This window comes from Aristolochia californica, unplaced genomic scaffold, assembly GCF_029961685.1.
Source record: "Aristolochia californica isolate CCGP_79_NKW_82.1479 unplaced genomic scaffold, dmAriCali1.0.hap1 SCAF_13, whole genome shotgun sequence".
In the NCBI taxonomy this organism is placed as follows: Eukaryota; Viridiplantae; Streptophyta; class Magnoliopsida; order Piperales; family Aristolochiaceae; genus Aristolochia; species Aristolochia californica.
This window is the reverse complement of record NW_027181804.1, coordinates 6650546-6668194: the sequence shown is the minus strand read 5'-3', so window position 1 is coordinate 6668194 and position 17649 is coordinate 6650546. Positions and strand designations below refer to the sequence as shown.

The window sequence follows — 17649 nt, the reverse complement described above, 5'->3', positions numbered from 1 at the left end:
TGGAGCCCTCTCTCCGAGACTCTACCTTCCTCCGTTTCTTGATCCACTTCGCGGTTCGGATATTTGAGAGTTTGTGCCAAATGAAGGTTAGATAGATTTTCGCACCCGATTAACGAATCGTCTGTTTTATAATCGCAGAAGTTGAGCTCGTTGCGTTTTCTTCTTTTCTTTTGGGTGGCTCTTCAATTTCTTTTTCCGAATTACTTCGTACTGGGTTGATTGTTTCTTACTAAGTTTTGATGAGGTATTTTAAGAGGTTTCATATTCCTTGGTTTTTGGTGTTCGAATTATTGCTACTTTTGCTTTGTTTTGTAGCTAGTCTTTTCGCTGGTCTTAATTGGTGGAGCAGAGAAAATTGCTTGTTGCTTCTGCTTCAGTCTTTTACCAGAGATTATTGAGCTTTGAATCTAGTTGGTTTGCGAGTTATTTCGTATCAGTTTTACCATTTGAGGCAGGACCATTTTGGATCTCTGGTCTAATGTTCCGGGTTTAATCTTCGTTATATCCGTTCATCAAGCGTCAAAAGAGTCCTTTCTTTTCTTTGCTCACCAATCTGGACGCTTGTTCCTTATACGTGTTTTATTTTTTTTATTTATAATAGATGTCTTTCTGAATTCTGATAAGAGTATCTTACTGTGCTTCCATCTTTCTGCTCTGTTTTTCTTTCTTAGTTTGGATTGGATTCTAGAATATACAAGTGTAAAAGGTCAATTGCCTTTGTTTTTAGTAAACAAAGCTCAAATTGTTTGAAAAGCTAGTCATCTTTTTCAGTTCTTCTCATCTTAATTTTTTTCCTCTGTGATCCTTTCTGCAATCTGGTCTCACTTTTCTGGGCTTTCCAGGCTGTGAAATCATGATAGATTCTACCTGTCCCTTAAAATCCCTCCTGATGTATTAATTATATTCCATTTTTCTGGTTTCTACAGAAAGTGGTATTGAAATTGGACTTACATGACAACAAAGCCAAGCAGAAGGCAATTAAGGCCGTATCAACCCTTTCAGGTATCCATCCTTTCAAATTCCTTAAAAGTGATTTCTGTTTAGGAAGAAATTAGCGATAACTAATACCCTCTTTTGTATTCCAGGTATCGATTTCATTGCCGTGGACATGAAAGAGAGTAAACTGACAGTCATCGGCGACGTCGACCCGGTTAATGTTGTAAGCAAATTGAGAAAGGTCTGTCGCACAGATATAGATTCAGTCGGCCCCGCAAAGGAGCCCGAGAAGAAGAAGGATGAACCCAAGAAAGAAGAGCCCAAGAAGACTGAGGAGAAGAAGAAAAATCCCAATGAGCAGATTGCAGAGCTGGTGAAAGCTTACGAGGCGTACAATACCTACAAAACCCCACATTATTATGTGCAGTGTGTAGAAGAGAATCCCAATGTCTGTGTCATATGTTAGAATCACCCCTGTAGAAAATTTCTTGATTTTGTTAGTTATTCTGAAGATCGATCCGAGGAACCGCCCGAAGAACAGAGTAGCTCGTGTATATAATTTAATGTTGCATTGCTAATTCAGTGTTACCGTAATAGAGGAAATAAAATTTCCCGATCGAGTGAGTTTTTTCTCTCTCTGAACTCTGAAGAATCAGTTTCACTGTAGAATCGGTGACGAGAGAAGAGAGAAGGAAGAGCAGGGGGAGCGGGGGGTTCTGTGCGGTGCCGGCTGACTTGGGGCGGTCGGTGCTGTGGCCGTCGGGGCGAACAGCGGCGTCTGCGAGCGGCAACGAGACGGAACGGCGGTGTTGGTGAGACGGAACGGCGCGACGAAGACAGAGGTGGCGACAGCGTCGGGAGAGATGATTTGGAGAGACAAGGGGTCGGCGCGGGCGGGGAACTCTAGGCGGTCGGCACTGTGGCCGTCAGGGGGAACGATGGCGACAATGGTGGCTTCGGGGGGAGAGGGAAAAATAGGTCGGCTGAGACACAGAGCAAGGCCGACCGGAGTCCGGGGAGCAGCGCGACCGGCAACCGGAACGGAGCCTTTGGAGAAAACCCATAACGGAGGAGCTGTGAACTGGGTAACGACGAGATTGCTACTATAGAGGCGGCTTCCGATCAGGATTCCAGCCACGGCAACGATATAGAATTTTAGGAAATATAAATAATATTACCCGTAATTATTATAGATAAAGTCTAATCTATTTATAGAATTACACATAGAATTACACAGGAAAGAGATTTTATATTTATCTTTTATCTGTATCATTATATTTATCCCTATCGCTGTCACTCTGTGCCAAAACAGTTTCGCAGAGTAACACCGGCAACGGCGCCGACTTACCTCTTCCGGCAGTGGAACGAAGCTTCTCGAGCCCCCTCTGTTGCGAAACAGCGTCGCCGTTCTCAGCCTCTCGAGCCTCCTCTGTGCAGAAACAGCTTCGCACAGCATTACCGGCAACGGCGTCGACTTGCCTCTTTCGGCAGTGGAACGAAGCTTCTCGATCCCCCTCTGTTCAGAAACAGCGTCGCCCTTCTCAGCCTCTCGAGCCTCCTCTGTGCAGAAACAGCTTCGCACAGAAGCACCGGCAACGGAACGAAGGTTCTCACTGCTTCTTCTTGTTGGCCACACCGACGCAGATACGAAAAATCCCGAGAAAAAGTACCCCTGTTTCGGCAGGTCGCGAGGGAGAAAAATTATCAACATAATTCAATTCTTGAAGGGAAAACAGGATAGTCCTCCGTGTGTGTGGGCCAGGCTATACAGTACTCAACATATGGATTCTGAATAATTCTGAATTATTATGCACGCATTATCTTCTGTAGCAATCCCCAATACCAATAGGATCAAATGGCTCTGCATGTCATGAATAGAAAGACAAGTTATAACTCTCCGAGTTGTAATTCGGTTGCGGCTAACATCCGCCGGTAATCTTCCATACGAAGAGTTTTACAAAGAGTTTTGAAATGTGAAGTGTGTCCAACGTTTATCCCCAAGCCTATTTTTTAGCTAATAAATTCAATATCTTTCTACTCATTAATCCATGTGAGACTATTCTTTAACATTTTCTTTCACGTGTATTAGCAAGGGTGGCATCGAGCTAAGCCGAACCCGAATCAGCCTATGTTCGAGCCGAGCTTCGAGTCGAACCTCGTCTCAAGTCTAAAATTGTTATCGAGCTCGAACCCAAAAATTTTAACCGAGTTTGAGCTTTAACATACATTTAAATTTTTTCAAAATATATATATATAATAAATTATATATTAAATTATGCATATATTTTACATAAAATTGGGTATGACCTCTACATAAAATTAGGAATAACCTATATATATGATACATGTATAAGATTGGGTATGACCTCTACTTAAAATTGAGCATAATCTATGTATATAATACTTATATAAAATTCGGCATGACCTCTACTTAAAATTAGGCATAATCTATATATATAATACCTGCATAAACACTCTATAAACACTCCATAAAATTGTCTATACATTCCATAAACACTCCATGAAATTGTTTATACACTCCATACAATGCATAACATTATGAATAAACTCCATGCAATAATCAAACACAACAAAATTAAATGAAATATCACTATCAATTTACAATCACTCAAATAAAAACTATAAATCCTTTAAATAAAATCCTATTACTAATAGAGACTTACTAGAAAATTACAATAAATATTTTAAATTTTTCTTCGGAAAGTTAAATGGACCTCTTATTACCTTTTCTAAGGAAATAAATAATAATTCATACTTAATCTAATATATTATTATACTTATCTATAAATTTTTAATCAACTAAAATGTCAAACACAAAATTACTATGAAAATTGCCTCATACTAAAAGGATTATATCACCAACTGTCAAATACTTATTCAAAATTTTTCTACACGATTTTCTAGCCCTTCTTGGCAAGAAAATCTTACTTAGAAAATTATATGATTTTTTAACAAGAATTTATAATTAGAAAAATATTTTCAAAAAATATGAGGCACTAATTGTCCCTATATTTTTACTAAAAATGTCTTTTCAACATTTATTGAAAAAAGCCACTAAAGTCTTTAAAAACATATTTCTATTAAAATATCTTTTCAATTTCTTCAAGAGCCATGAGGAAGGGACAAAGAGTTTTTTTTTCCTTGTTTATGATCTTGCACGTTGGGGTGGCTTCGAATAAATTATATGTAAAATTATGCATACATTTTAAAAAAATAATGACAGTGGAGGTTCAGGATTGAATTTCAATAATGGATTAAAATACACCAATATTAATCTTTTTTACTCCAATTGTTGTCTAGCTTATTTCGTAATTTTTGAATCTGGCCATAAATTTACTTTGGCCTCCTTAGTGCCCCTAGATGAAAATTTATATTCTAGGAAAAATTAGAAATATTTTTCTTATGATACATATTCCAAAAAACAAAACCTTTAAATAAAATCTTATTACTATTAGTGACTTATTAGAAAACTACAAGAAATATTTTAAAATTTTCTTAGGAAAGTTAAATGGACCTTTTATTGCCTCTTCTAGGGAAGTAAATAAAAATTAATAATCAATCTAATATATTATTATACTTATCGATAATTTTTTAATAAAATAAAATGTCAAACACAAAATTGCAATGAAAATTGCTTCATGCTAAAAGTATTACAACATCAAATTGTTAAATACTTATTCAAAAAATTTCTATACAGTTTTCTACCCCATCTTGGTAGGAAAATCTTAATTAAAAAATTATATGATTTTTAATAAGAATTTTCAATTATAAAAATATTTTAAAAAATGAGACACTAATAGATCATAGAAACTTATTTCTATAAAATGTATTTTTAATTTTTTCAAGAGCTATGAGGAAGGAGAGTTTAAGGAATTTTATTTTTTTATTTTTTTACTTTGTGATCTCGTACGTGCAAAATCATCTTCGCGCGAGGGAGGGGGGAGATTATTTCTCCCCTGAACTTACTAGTTCAGATTTTTCGTCGAGACGACACGGAGGAATACGTCGGGGAGGACCTGTCGTCGGGGATGACGGTTGCGATGACGACGACAGAAATGGCGGTGACGGAAGTGGCGACGACGACAACAAAGGCGACGACGAGGAGAGGAAGAAATTGAACGAACGGCCACAGAGGCGGCCGGCGAGCAGCAATCGACGGCGGTAGAGGCGGCGACAACAGTCGACGGGAGGGGCTAGGCGGTGACGAGGGGAGGAAAAAAATTTCCCCCCCTCGCTCTCGCTCCCGCTCCCGACCCAATACCGATCCCGACTCACCTCGAGCCGGCTCGCGAGCCAACTAACCGAACCTGGCTTCGATTGAGCTCGACTCGTTAAGGTAAATGAGCCGATTTCAGAGCTCGAGCTCGATAGATAACGAATTGAACCGAGCCGACACTGAGCTGAACTCGAGACGCTCGCGAGCCGGCTCGGTTCGAAGCCACCCCTGCGTGTAAGCCCTTTTTTTTTTTTTTGCTCTACATGTGGATAATTTGGATGGAGGCCCAATTAGCAATTAAAATTAAATTACCCTTGTCCCAATTACACTCCAACTCTAACACTTAAAATAAGTCATAGCATAATTAAATAACTCAACATAACTAAAACACTTTTAAACTGAGATTCTCCTGTGAGACCACCTTTTGAGACTCTTGTAAGACTCCACCATATTAATTCTGGCTTTGTGAGACTGTTTATTGTGAGCGTCATGCAATAGACTTTCATATATTCTCTTCAACACTCCCCCTTCAAACTAGAGTTTATAACTTCAACTTGCAATGAAAAGGATTCTTGGTCTTCACACAAATTTCTTCATAGATACAAAAACTTCATCTTTTGTGCTCCCTCTTTCCTGAATATTTTTGTCACATTAAAATTAACACACCATATAGAATAAAATACCTCTTTCTTGTACTTTTTCTTCTAATTCTCCCCCTCAAGTAGGGAGGTAATGTTTTTTATCTCAACTTAAAACAAATAACATAGATATAGTAATAATCTCTTCCATCACGGTATCCAATAGATATAGTAATAATCTCTTCCATCACGGTATCCAAAGGATAAGTACGAAACTGGACGCGAACTCTCAAAAGGTAAAAATGAGTGATAAAACATAAGTTGAAACCAACATCAAAGGATTTTGAACAAAAATAGTGGTAAGAATCACTAAAGAGGTTGGCCAAAAGGGGTATGTGAGAGTAAAAAAAAAAGGATGGTAGGAGAAGGGTAACTGAAAAAAGGGGTCAGTGAGATATTTTCCTGATATTGTTGGTCAATAAGAGCAAATCAAAAGGTGATGCAAAAAAATCGGCTTAAATTCGGATTTTTAATGCAATTGGATACATCAAGACCTTTGATTCATCCAATGCCAATATATCCTTAAATAAATATCAAATTGATATGAAATTTTCTTCTTCTGAAACTAGACTTAATTACCTTTCATCCAAGTATAACTTCACTTCATCAAATATACTTCTGTTAAGATAAATAATTTGATAGATTTTGGTCTCTATAATTTGGCCAAACTAAGTAATCTTTCTCATTTTGCTAGCATGACTATTGACTTTTCCAAGATCAATATCTGCATATAAAAACCTCAGATCGAGAATTGGTTTAATATATATAAAAATAAACTTATAGATCTTTCTTTTGATATATAAATCTCCATATAAAATCTCGTTATTGATAACATAAAATAACTTGAAAATTGAAGCTTTCTACTGCTACTCGAACTTCTCTTGCAATCTGACCTCTAATGCTTAAAATATCGATTTCTTTTTTTAACAAAACTCCGATTGCTAAAATTTATTTTCTATAGGAAAGTAAACTCACAGAACCTGCTCTGATACTATGTGAAGTTGTGTCAAGGCCCATCCAAAATGACTAGCCAACTTAGAAAACTTCTTTTCTAATTAATAAATTTAATATCTTTCTACTTACTAATCCATGTGGGACTATTCTTTAACACGAAAAAGCCAAAACAAAATGATTTGATATTGTTTAGCACTGTCTAAAGCGAAATATTCCCTCATTTGAGGCTCTTTGCCGCCTGCCAAATGAGCAAGGTGAATGCCTCTGAAAGACAGAAATAAAACAAATTATCTGATTTGATTTGCCAAATGTCGTCCAATTCATCAAACATGTTTGAAGCAGCAGCGAGCTCATAAATTCCTCTCTCAATGTGATCGGCATCTTCTGTTGTTCTTCTCTATTTCTCACAAGTGAAGCCTCATCTGCTCTTCATCGTTATAATGGCTGATTGATTTCAATCCATGAATCCATAAAAAGTTTTGGGTTCTGATGATAATGGAATTTGTTTTTAATAATTCAACAAGAAGACGACTCTGAATCAGCTGCTGCAACCCTGCCTGCCCTAACCACTTAAATCTTTGGAATTATTTTAATTCTTAATAACAATTAAGCCAACTTACCTCACTACTGCCATTAATTTCGTCAATCAGAGCTTAATTATCAAGAACTGTGGCCATTTATACATAATCTCTTCCGTTTTTGCTCTAAATGATGACTCGGTCACTCGCCATTTTGGTAGCTTCGACCAATATATAAGAGCATTTTATGGTGATTATTAGATAAACAGTAGAACTAAAATGATTCACTTACGGAAGATGCTTTACTCTAACTAAATATACAGGGTGTTACAAATACAGGTCAAAAACATGCTTCAGTAATGAATAAACTAGTATGCAACTCCAAATCTCCAAATTTAAGTATGAGAGATGGATTTGAATAGTCTGCGAGGAGAGTACAGCAGTGCTAATCCACAGGTTGGCTTCTCAGACAACTCTTCAGTCTCAGTCACAGTCATTCTCTAAAAGTGTTTCAATGCAACACAGTTACTGCTTCAATTGGGAAAGTTCGAATCCAGCGAGTCTGTGGTACTGAGCTTTACCACCTCCATTGTCAAGGTTCCTTACAGATCTTATGCTTCTGGTATATGGTGCAAAATTTCGGAAGAAAAATTTGTCATCAGAGATAACTTCACCGATCAGAAAAAAAAAGTGTACAGAATATAACCTATTTAACATGTGATACTAGAATTTGGGTATTCCTCTGTGCTGTGGGCATAGTAATATGTCATCAGAAAAAACAAACTACAGAATATAACCTATTTAACATATGATACAAGAATTTGGGTTTTCCACTGTGGTGTGGGCATAGTAATATGTCATCTGCGGATTGTGGGCTTTGTAGGCCTTGACGAGCTCGGCTATTTGTTCATTCTGGGTGGGTTCCTTCTTCTTCTCTTCTTCCTTTTGGGGCTCTCTTCTTCCTTTTGGGTTATTCTCTTCTTCCTTTTTGGGTTCTCTTCTTCCTCTTGAGTTCCTCTCGTCTTCCTTTTTGGGTTCCTTGTTCTTCTCTTCTTCCTTTTTGGGTTCTCTTCTTCCTCTTGGGTTCCTCTCTTCTTCCTTTTTGGGTTCCTTGTTCTTCTCTTCTTCCTTATTGGGTTCTCTTCTTCCTCTTGGGTTCCTCTCTTCTTCCTTTTTGGGTTCCTTGTTCTTCTCTTCTTCCTTTTTGGGTTCTCTTCTTCCTCTTGGGCTCCTCTCTTCTTCCTTTTTCTTGGGATCCTCCTTCTTGAGCTCCTCTTTCTTCTGGTAGGGATCCTTCGCAGGTCCCACTGAGATGATGTCCGTCGGGCAGATCTTCCGGAGTTTGATCACCACTTCGACGGGATCCGCGACTCCTATTACAGTTAATGTCTTCGACTTCATGTCAACGGAGATTGAATCAATCCCTGCAGATAACCAGAAAGGGTTAAACTTCGGAGTCATTTGTATCCATCCAGTAGGACGAAATTTCCACGAATTGAGTACCTGGAAGGGCAGATACAGCCTTAATTGCCTTCTGCTTGGCGTTGTTGTCGGGCAAATCCAATTTGAAAACCACTTTCTGTAAAAACAACACCCAAAATTCAAAAGAATCAGTAATTATTACGAGGAGGAACAAACAAATCCATAGAACACAACCAAATAAGAAACCCAAGGACTTGCAGTTCCACCCTCCAAACCCTAAAAAAGAGTCTGAAGCTTAATTGAGAAGATCTGATCAACAGAAAAGCCAACTTCAATATTTAAAAAGAAAAAGAATAAACGAAACAAGAGTATATTCTTCAAATTGCTCAAGACCCAGATCAGAAAATGCCCAAACATTCACAAGGGAATCATAACCCATAAAATTGAGAAATCAGTCGCAATGACAAACCACAAAAACCAAATCCTCACCTTCATGTCACCAAGACTCTTAAAAGCACCGCGATAGACAAGGAGGTAAATGAAAACCAGAGAATTTGTTCATCAGACAGAGAAAAAAAAAACAGAGACAAAGATTTGGGGGAGGAGAATGAAGGAAAGGCGTGTAGGAGGAAATGAACGGAATTTACAGAAGCAACCGGGGACTGGACTAAAGTATGTGGAGGAGAGGAAAAGGAGAAAGTCAGTGGGCCGAGCCGTAGAGCGTAGAGGACCGGGCAGCATGAGGGGCGGACCCACTGACGATAAGTAGACGAGAGGAAGGGAAGGAGATTGAGGCGAGGTTGGTCATAGGTGACGAAAAAGATGGGTAAAATCGCAGTTCATGTCACCTAAAGTCGAACTTTTAACCCTTTTTTACGTGCAACTAAGGAAATTAACACATCTTCTAGGAGCCTTTTCTCTAATCGAAAACAGCAGGGCCATCCATCTCATAAAAAAAAAAAAAATGAAAGGATGAAGAGAGGACTACTGCTCTCTGTTCCTATTAAGAATAGTGGGGATGGCGAATGGCAACTCTCCCCTTCCTTAGGGAAGAGCGCCTCAAGGGTAGCCTCCTTGCAATATTTCTTCTTCTCATTAATTAGTGAAAAAAATTGAAAAGGACTGTTTGATTCAATTTCCCCTGTCTTACAATCCCATCTTCAACCCCAACTTGAATCCCTGATCAATCCTCGACCCATCCCTATAAGGGATAAGCATAATCACTTCAGTTATTAGATAAAATTTAATTGGATTTATCCAATATTCTATTTATCATCTCATATAAACTTTATTTTTTTATTCTAAATTGTAATCAATTTTAAAGGTAGGTAGTTTAGTTCAATATTTAACATGATATCAGAGTAGATCGATTTTCTACATCTGTCATCCTCAAAAAAAAAATTTGTTCCCTACCTCTCCGCCCGTCACTCACTCTTTGCAATGCTCTCCAACAATTGAAGTTGAACCATCGACAGTGACCACAAGGCGACAAAAAAAACCCTCAAATGCAAAATCCTCCCCTCCCCAGCCAGACGATGTGTTGTCTTCAATTTTGTCCGCCCCAGTCGCTGCTCTTCCACATATCTTCATCAGACGATGCGTGTTAGATATTGAACTGAATCACACCTTTACAATTGATTAAGAGTGGTATTTATACATTTTAGAACATAAAAAATAAATTTTACATGAGAAGATAAATATAATATGTGATAAATCCAATGAGATCTTATTCGATAATTGAATGGATTATGCATATCCCTTATCATTCTCCCTCAAAATAGGCCACTGTTAGAGAGGCCAATCTTGCCTCGTAGCAATTGAAATATGAATTGGGCACTAGTTATGTAGGGGATTTGTTTCAAGGGTTCTTGGAAGAAAAATGATAGGAAGAGCATCAACATTGGTAGGCTAGGGGTGGCATCGAGCTGAGCCGAGCCCAAACTTGCCTATGTTCGAGCCGAGCTTCGAGCCGAGCCTCATCTTGAGCCTAAAATTGTTATCGAGCTCGAGCCCAAAAATTTTAACCGAGTTCGAGCTCAAGCTTCAACATACATTTAAAACTTTTCAAAAAATATATATCAAATAAATTGTATATAAAATTATGTATACATTTTACATAAAATTGGGCATAACCTATATATATAATACATGTATAAGATTGGGCATGACCTCTACTTAAAATTGAGCATAATCTATATAGATAATACCTGTATAAAATTCGGCATGATCTCTACTTAAAATTGGGCATAATCTATATATATAATACTTGTATAAACATTCCATAAACACTCCATGAAATTGTTTATACACTCCATAAAATAGTCTAAACACTCCATACACTGCATAACATTATGAATAAACTCCATACAATAATCAAACACAACAAAATTAAATGAAATCACTTTCAATTTACAATCACCCAAATAAAAACTATAAATCTATTATAAATTTACAAATTATAAAATTGTAATCGAGCTCGAGCCTAATAATTTTAACCGAGTTCGAGTTTGAGCTCGAGCTCTAGCCGAGTTCGAGGTTAACCTACATTTAATACTCTACATAAAATATATGTCAAATAAATTATCTATAAAAATTATGCATACATTTTTAAAAAAAGAATGATAGGGGAGGTTCGGGATTGAATCTCGATAATAGATTAGAACCCACCAATATTAATCTTTTTACCCCAAATGTTGTCTAGCTTATTTTGTAATTTTTGAATCTGGCCATAAATTTACTATGGTTTCCTTGGTGCCCTGATTGAAAATTTATATTCTAGGAAAAACTAGAAATGTTTTTCCTAGGATACACATTTTCAAAAAAACCTTTAAATAAAATCCTATTACTATTAAAGACTTACTAGAAAATTACTAGAAATATTTTAAAATTTTCTTAGGAAAATTAAATGGACCTCTTATTGCCACTTTTAGGGAAATAAATAAAAATTAATAATCAATCTAATATATTACTATACTTGTCGATAAATTTTTAATCAAATAAAATGTCAAACACAAAATTGCTATGAAAATTGCCTCATACTAAAAGTATTATAGTATCAACTGTCAAATACTTATTCAAAATTTCTCTATACGGTTTTTTAGCCCATCTTGGCAAAAAACTTTACTTAGAAAACTATATAATTTTTTAATAAAAAATTCTAATTAAAAAAATGTTTCCAAAAAACATGAGGCACTAATGGTCCCTATATTTCTACTAAAATGTCTTTTTTCAATTTTTTGAAGAGCGGAGAGGAAGGGACAAAAGAGTTTTTTTTTTTACTTGTTTATGATCTCACACATGCGAAATCGTCGGTTTAGATCTCACACGTGCGAAATTGTTTGGTGGGAGGGGAGAAAAATTATTTCTCCCAACTTAGGTCTCGAGGAGCGAAATTATTTCTCCATCATCGACTCTCACTCTGGTTTTTCATCGAGACGATGTAGAGCGAAGGCGCGGCGCCGGCGAGGACCTGTAGTCAGCGACAGAGGCGGTGGTGACGGTAACAGAGGAGGTGAAGAAATTGGAGGAAGAGGAAGAAATCGGAGGGAAGGGGATGTAGCGGCCGACGAGGAGCTATCGACGACTACAGTAGCGGCCAGAGCGGCGAACGGGAGGGGTTCGACGTCCTCCCGCTCCCACGACTCGCCAGTTAATGAGCCGACTCGCGAGCTTTGGAGCCGAACCTTGATTCGGTCGAACTTGGCTCGTTAACTCAAACGAGCTGATTTCAGTTCTCGAGCTTGGCTCGAGCATGAGAGATACCGAATCGAACCGAGCCGAACTCGAGCCGCTCGTGAGCCGGCTCGGTTTGAAGCCACACCTAGTGAACTGGGGCGGACGGAATCAGAGAGAATGCATCGCCCATTTTTGTTTTTGTTTTTATAAAACACAGGTGAAGTAGGCTTATTTGGGCTTTGTTCTTGAGAAACTAAACATTCACACATGTAAAATTCGTACACACCTCCAAAATCCCTTCCTACTGTCGCCCCTTGTCAATCCCTACCCCACCCGCCCCATTCATTTGGTCCATAAGATAATGACCTATTAAAAAATCTATAAACATGTAAAACTTTTATTTTTTTTATTAAAATTACAAAAATCTCAATACACCATAAAAATTACACCAAAATACTTTAAAATATTTATTTTTATTTAAATACCCCTAAGAACTTATAGAATTACATTCATGTATCATTAAAATATACGCCATTCATATATTTTCAAAATGTCATTTTGAGAATAAAACCCCACTAGTCAAGTTCAAGAAACCCATTCACAACCAAAAACACGATAGGGTTTTTTCCCTGCCCCATTGCCCACTGCAGGGTGAAATGTAAAACCCATCCCCAAAGTTGTGGGTTGAGTAAGATCAGGTACCCCACAAAACCCAACCCGGTGCCCAACCATAGGAGGAAACCTCGCTCTATACTATGACAATTATACTCGATTTTATCTATTCTACAATTCTTCCTATCTATTTGAAAATGGATATGGAATAAAAAAATTACCCATAATGTAAGTATTTACCAATATACCATTTATGAAATACGAATGGATATAGGTATTTTTATCCAATTACTAGAATAAAAAAGACAAATAAAATTATTTTAGCTCCTCAAAGTAAGAAATTGCCCCTCTTTATACCAAGGATAAAGTAATTTAAATATGTTTGATTAAACACAAATTTATACATTTAATTAAAATCTTTGTATATTTTATGAGAATATTTTCTACCTAAATGAGTAAAGAGATAACTTTATAAATTTTAGTTATTTCATATGCACATATAAGAAAAAAAGTCCCACTTATATAGAAGATAAACTTAATTTTGAAGATGTTTGGTAAAAGACAACTTAATTATACATCTAACTAATATTTTATATGTTCTTATAATAATTTAATGTTATTTATAAGACTTTTTAAGATATTACCATGATTTTATACATTATAATTTATAGGTTTTTCAACATCCAAGAGGGAACACTTTTTGCAATTATCAAAACCTTACTTCTTGAAAAGAAAACTTCTTCTTCCTTGTTTAAGAAAAGCAAAACAAAATGAAGGAAATTGTGTTTGATTTATTGCAGAATCAAATGAGTTCTCCCCAGTCAAGAATTCATGTCGTTCAAATTTATTTTTGATATGTAAAATTTTAATTAATTATCTGTTTACCCAGTCGTAAATGGTACGACTGCCGGAGATTGACGAGAGAGATCCCCCCAACCGGAGCTTTGGGCTGGATGCGAGTCAGGGACACCCCCCCTCCTTCACTGCTTAGCTTTATTGATCTGCTTTTCACCTTTTAGTACAAGGCAACTGTTGCTGGGAAATGACCACTGCGTTAGTCAAGTCAAGGCTCTCTTTGTCTTCCGCATTCTGTTGAGTTACTCATCTACGGAGGTTGGCATCCATGTTTCCTCAAGCCACAGGGTGTAACAAAGTCGAAAGAAATTTTCACGGAGAAACGCCGTTTTTTGCCTCTCGTGCTTGACCCACTTCTAGCAAGAAGACGACGAAAACATTTCTGAATAAGAAAAAGAGAAAGTGGAGAAACCTGCATTTCTTGGCTCTATTTTAGTTTCCTGCTCGTCCCTACCATGTGGGCGACTGTAAGCGTGCTTTAAGTGGAGACAACCAGAGGGCATTAAGCTAGAAAGCTGCCCCGCCTAGTGCTTTTAGATACTCCCCAACTTCCATCCAAATCACTACCACTTCCTCAGAGAATCTCAATCTCAATTCTCACCTCCTTTTCTTTTCCTTTTTGTTAGAATCAATGTCATCCTTCTGCTCTTGGTAAAGAAGAAAGGCGAATGAACATAGTCCAGTCTCCAGATTTAAATGGATCTCTTTATTTTCATCTGAGATTTGGGATTTTAAATGTAAAAATGTAAAGTGAAAATTCTGGGAGGACCTACTTGGTACCTGGTTAGCTGGTGAAAGCAACTGAGACCGGCCCAGTGGAGGGGCAAAGGACAAAAATTAAGAATCAAAAAGGTGTCCTTACACTCTTGGTTCCAACCTTTGTGCTCGATTCTCTGATTCCCTCTCCTAAAAAGATGTGAATTGTGAAGTTTTGCATGGCTAAACTACACGAAGACTCGGTGTATATCATCCTCCTCCTCTCTGTAAGACTGTAACGGCAGCATGCAGATTGATTCCAACTTCTTTTTCCTTTTCTGCTCAACAAAACAAATGCTGACCCTCAAAGGACTTGTCTTTTGGATAGCATGAAAATTCCAAATGAGTGTTGTATTCCCCCACTCCTTTGTCGTTTTAACGTGCCTTTGCGAAATATTTTTAAACTACAAAAGAGATATGAATTGAATGTAGAGTTATAGCTATAAAGAATGAATGGGAACAATTCCGCGAAGAAAAAAGATCCATTAACGCCATTAAATTTATCTGTCCTGAGCTTTAATGGATTCTCTAGCCTGTGATAAGAAGAGGAGGTAGAGGATCAGATTTACTCGAACCAAAACTTGAATACTCCTGGTTTTACTTTCTTTTGTAAATCCCCCACGCAGTCTGAAGCAGTTTTTGTATTAGCAGTCTCGTTGGGTCGTTTTACTGAAAATGACTGGGTTCTGGGTTCTGAGTTCTGAGTTCTGACCCCATCTGCTCTTAATAGATACACCAAGCTTTTGAAACAAAAGAAAAGAAACAAAAGAATTAATGATAATTAATTTGTTAATCAATCATTGAGATTGTTCTGAATCATTTTGTAAAACCCGATTTGAGCCATGACTAACTCGGATCACTAATGAAGTATAATTTATAATAATTCAAAAAATACCTCGATTAAAAGAATGCGTGAAAAATCATAAGAGGAGTCATCCTTGATTCTGACAAAATAACTCTGAAAGAGTCCATGGTTTCCCTTTATATAATATATCCTTTCTGGTTTCTGGAATAGAAAAAGAACTCGTACAGAAATAAGTAATGAATAACTTTTGGGATAAGCAAAAAATCCTTCTAAATGAAATGGAACGCCGTGCAACCCAGAACGATCCGTCAGATACCAAATGAGAAAAAAAAAACACTATGAAGAGACGTCAATGGCAAGCAAACTGCAAAACTACTCCCACTGAAAATTGTGTAGTCTGATTCCTTATCGGAGATTAACAGTCAAAGATGTTCAGCAAGCAACAGGCATTTTTTTAAAGTAAATTACGTGACAGTAATCTGTGTTCCTCTTTGCTTCTGACCGGATTTTGACGTTGCCAACCATCTTGGCACTAATTGAAAGAGGGCAGATCTTAGACTGGGACTGAGATCGTGCAATCAATTATAGCTCAGATGTGGGTAGAGAAAAAAATGAGAATCCTTTCCTTGTTCACGAAAAGCTTCCGCGAGCATTTGCTGCAGCTTGCCTTTCGAATACAGAACCAGAACGAACAGATCGGATGCAGAAAATTCTCTCCCCTCTTTTTTAAGAAATTATAAACCAATGAGGAATGCCTGTAACAGGTCTTCTGCTTGAGTTTGGCATTTCAGACTTGGGACTAATGGCGGATGAAGGAATGCGTGTGAGACCCATTTCAGCATTTATGTTTATGCTGCGTGGAGGTGAAAGTTCTGCAACGGGTTGGTGAGTGACCCGTGAATGAGCCAGAGAGAGAAGAGACGACGAATCCAAAAAAGGATCTGTTGAATAAGGAGCCGTAGTTCATGTTTATCAGAATGTGAGAGAGAAAAATCCCAGTAGTTTACATTCACTTTCTTCTCCTGTTAATGGTGGCCAGAGAAGAAAAATTGTAGAAAGAGAAAAAATTGTAAAAAGGAAAAACTTGTTTGCTCTTGTTTTTCAGCTCCCTGATTTCTCTAAACAGAGACGCAGAGGAATTAAGTTTTCTAAACTTTCTTCTTCGTCCTCGTTTTCTTCTTCAATCAGATTCATTAGCAAATCCGCGAATGCCAAGACGATTATCTTGTGCGTCTTCTTCTCATTGAGCCTCAAATAGCAATCCAAAAGCTCCTGCAAACACGACCAATCCCTCAGCCCATGAGCTTCCACCATCTCCTCCATCGATACTCTGAAATCCAGGTAAGGATCCTCAGACGCCATTGCCATCGTCACACTCTCTTTGCAGAAACCTACTTCGGACTTTATTTCCTCGGTTTCCCGAAACAAACGTTTGAGAAACGTAGCTTCTTCATCAGCATCTATTTCTGCTTCTACTTCCGACTGAGAGCTGGGGGTCGCCTCCTCCATGATCGATTTGGTTGTGCAGGGAGAGAAGAAGAATCTCTGGGAACTAATGGCTCCTCTGGGGATCGGCTGTAGGGGATGGGCATCACTGGAGTCAGTAGATAAGGAAGAAGAGCTGGCGGAGAAGGACTCGTCCCGTGCGGGGAGCATATGACGGGCTTGTCGATGGTCGGCTTCTTCTTCGTTAAGAGTAGTGCAGAGAGAAGAAGAAGTGGTGGATGAAGAAGTGTAGTACATGGAATTGAAGCTCTTGTAGACTTCTCTGAAAGAATCTGTTTTGGCTTGCTGGACGCAGACCCATGTCATGGTCCGAGGGCCCAGCGGTCTGAGGTTGAAGAAAGCTTTAATGGAGGATTTGAGCTTTGGTTTCCCCATCTACCCCAGTTCAGAGAGGGAAACAAGAGAATAGAGAGAGAGAGAGAGAGAGAGAGAGAGAGAGCTTTATTGTTTGAAAAAGAGTGAAAGGGAGAATAAATGAGAGAGACGGTAAGAGTCACATGAAATGAAATAAATTTATAGTTGGAGATGCATGATAGAGTAAATGCAGGCGACTGGAAGAGGGAAAGAAGGAGAAAAGCAGCTTTAAAATTCCATCAATTCCTGGCCAGAAAATGACACTCCTCATCGCCATTTTTCTCATCTAAAAAGCTTCAAAACGTCCAAATCCTCTCTTATCTGGACCCACCAAGATTTCATTGTGAACTCATCCAGACTACTTTAACCTTAAACACCCTT

General features: G+C 37.8%; 3 protein-coding genes across 3 annotated transcripts; 1 reads left to right on the top strand and 2 right to left on the bottom strand.

Annotated features, from left to right (window-relative positions):
- Positions 1 to 3: 3 nt before the first annotated feature.
- Positions 4 to 1542, top strand: LOC137948780 (heavy metal-associated isoprenylated plant protein 39-like). Its single transcript, XM_068794949.1, has 3 exons — positions 4 to 86; positions 927 to 1002; positions 1086 to 1542. Exons 1-3 carry the CDS (start codon positions 81 to 83, stop codon positions 1400 to 1402), a joined length of 399 nt encoding a protein of 132 aa, XP_068651050.1. The 5' UTR covers positions 4 to 80; the 3' UTR covers positions 1403 to 1542.
- A 6432-nt stretch (positions 1543 to 7974) lies between these two features.
- On the bottom strand, positions 7975 to 9410 carry LOC137948949 (heavy metal-associated isoprenylated plant protein 39-like). The gene is made up of 3 exons (XM_068795180.1): positions 9195 to 9410; positions 8787 to 8862; positions 7975 to 8707 (listed from the first exon to the last, which is right to left on the bottom strand). Exons 1-3 carry the CDS (start codon positions 9198 to 9200, stop codon positions 8085 to 8087), a joined length of 705 nt encoding a protein of 234 aa, XP_068651281.1. The 5' UTR covers positions 9201 to 9410; the 3' UTR covers positions 7975 to 8084.
- A 6940-nt stretch (positions 9411 to 16350) lies between these two features.
- Positions 16351 to 17380, bottom strand: LOC137948913 (transcription repressor OFP13-like). Its single transcript, XM_068795128.1, has one exon. It carries the CDS (start codon positions 17287 to 17289, stop codon positions 16510 to 16512), a length of 780 nt encoding a protein of 259 aa, XP_068651229.1. The 5' UTR covers positions 17290 to 17380; the 3' UTR covers positions 16351 to 16509.
- Positions 17381 to 17649: the final 269 nt, after the last annotated feature.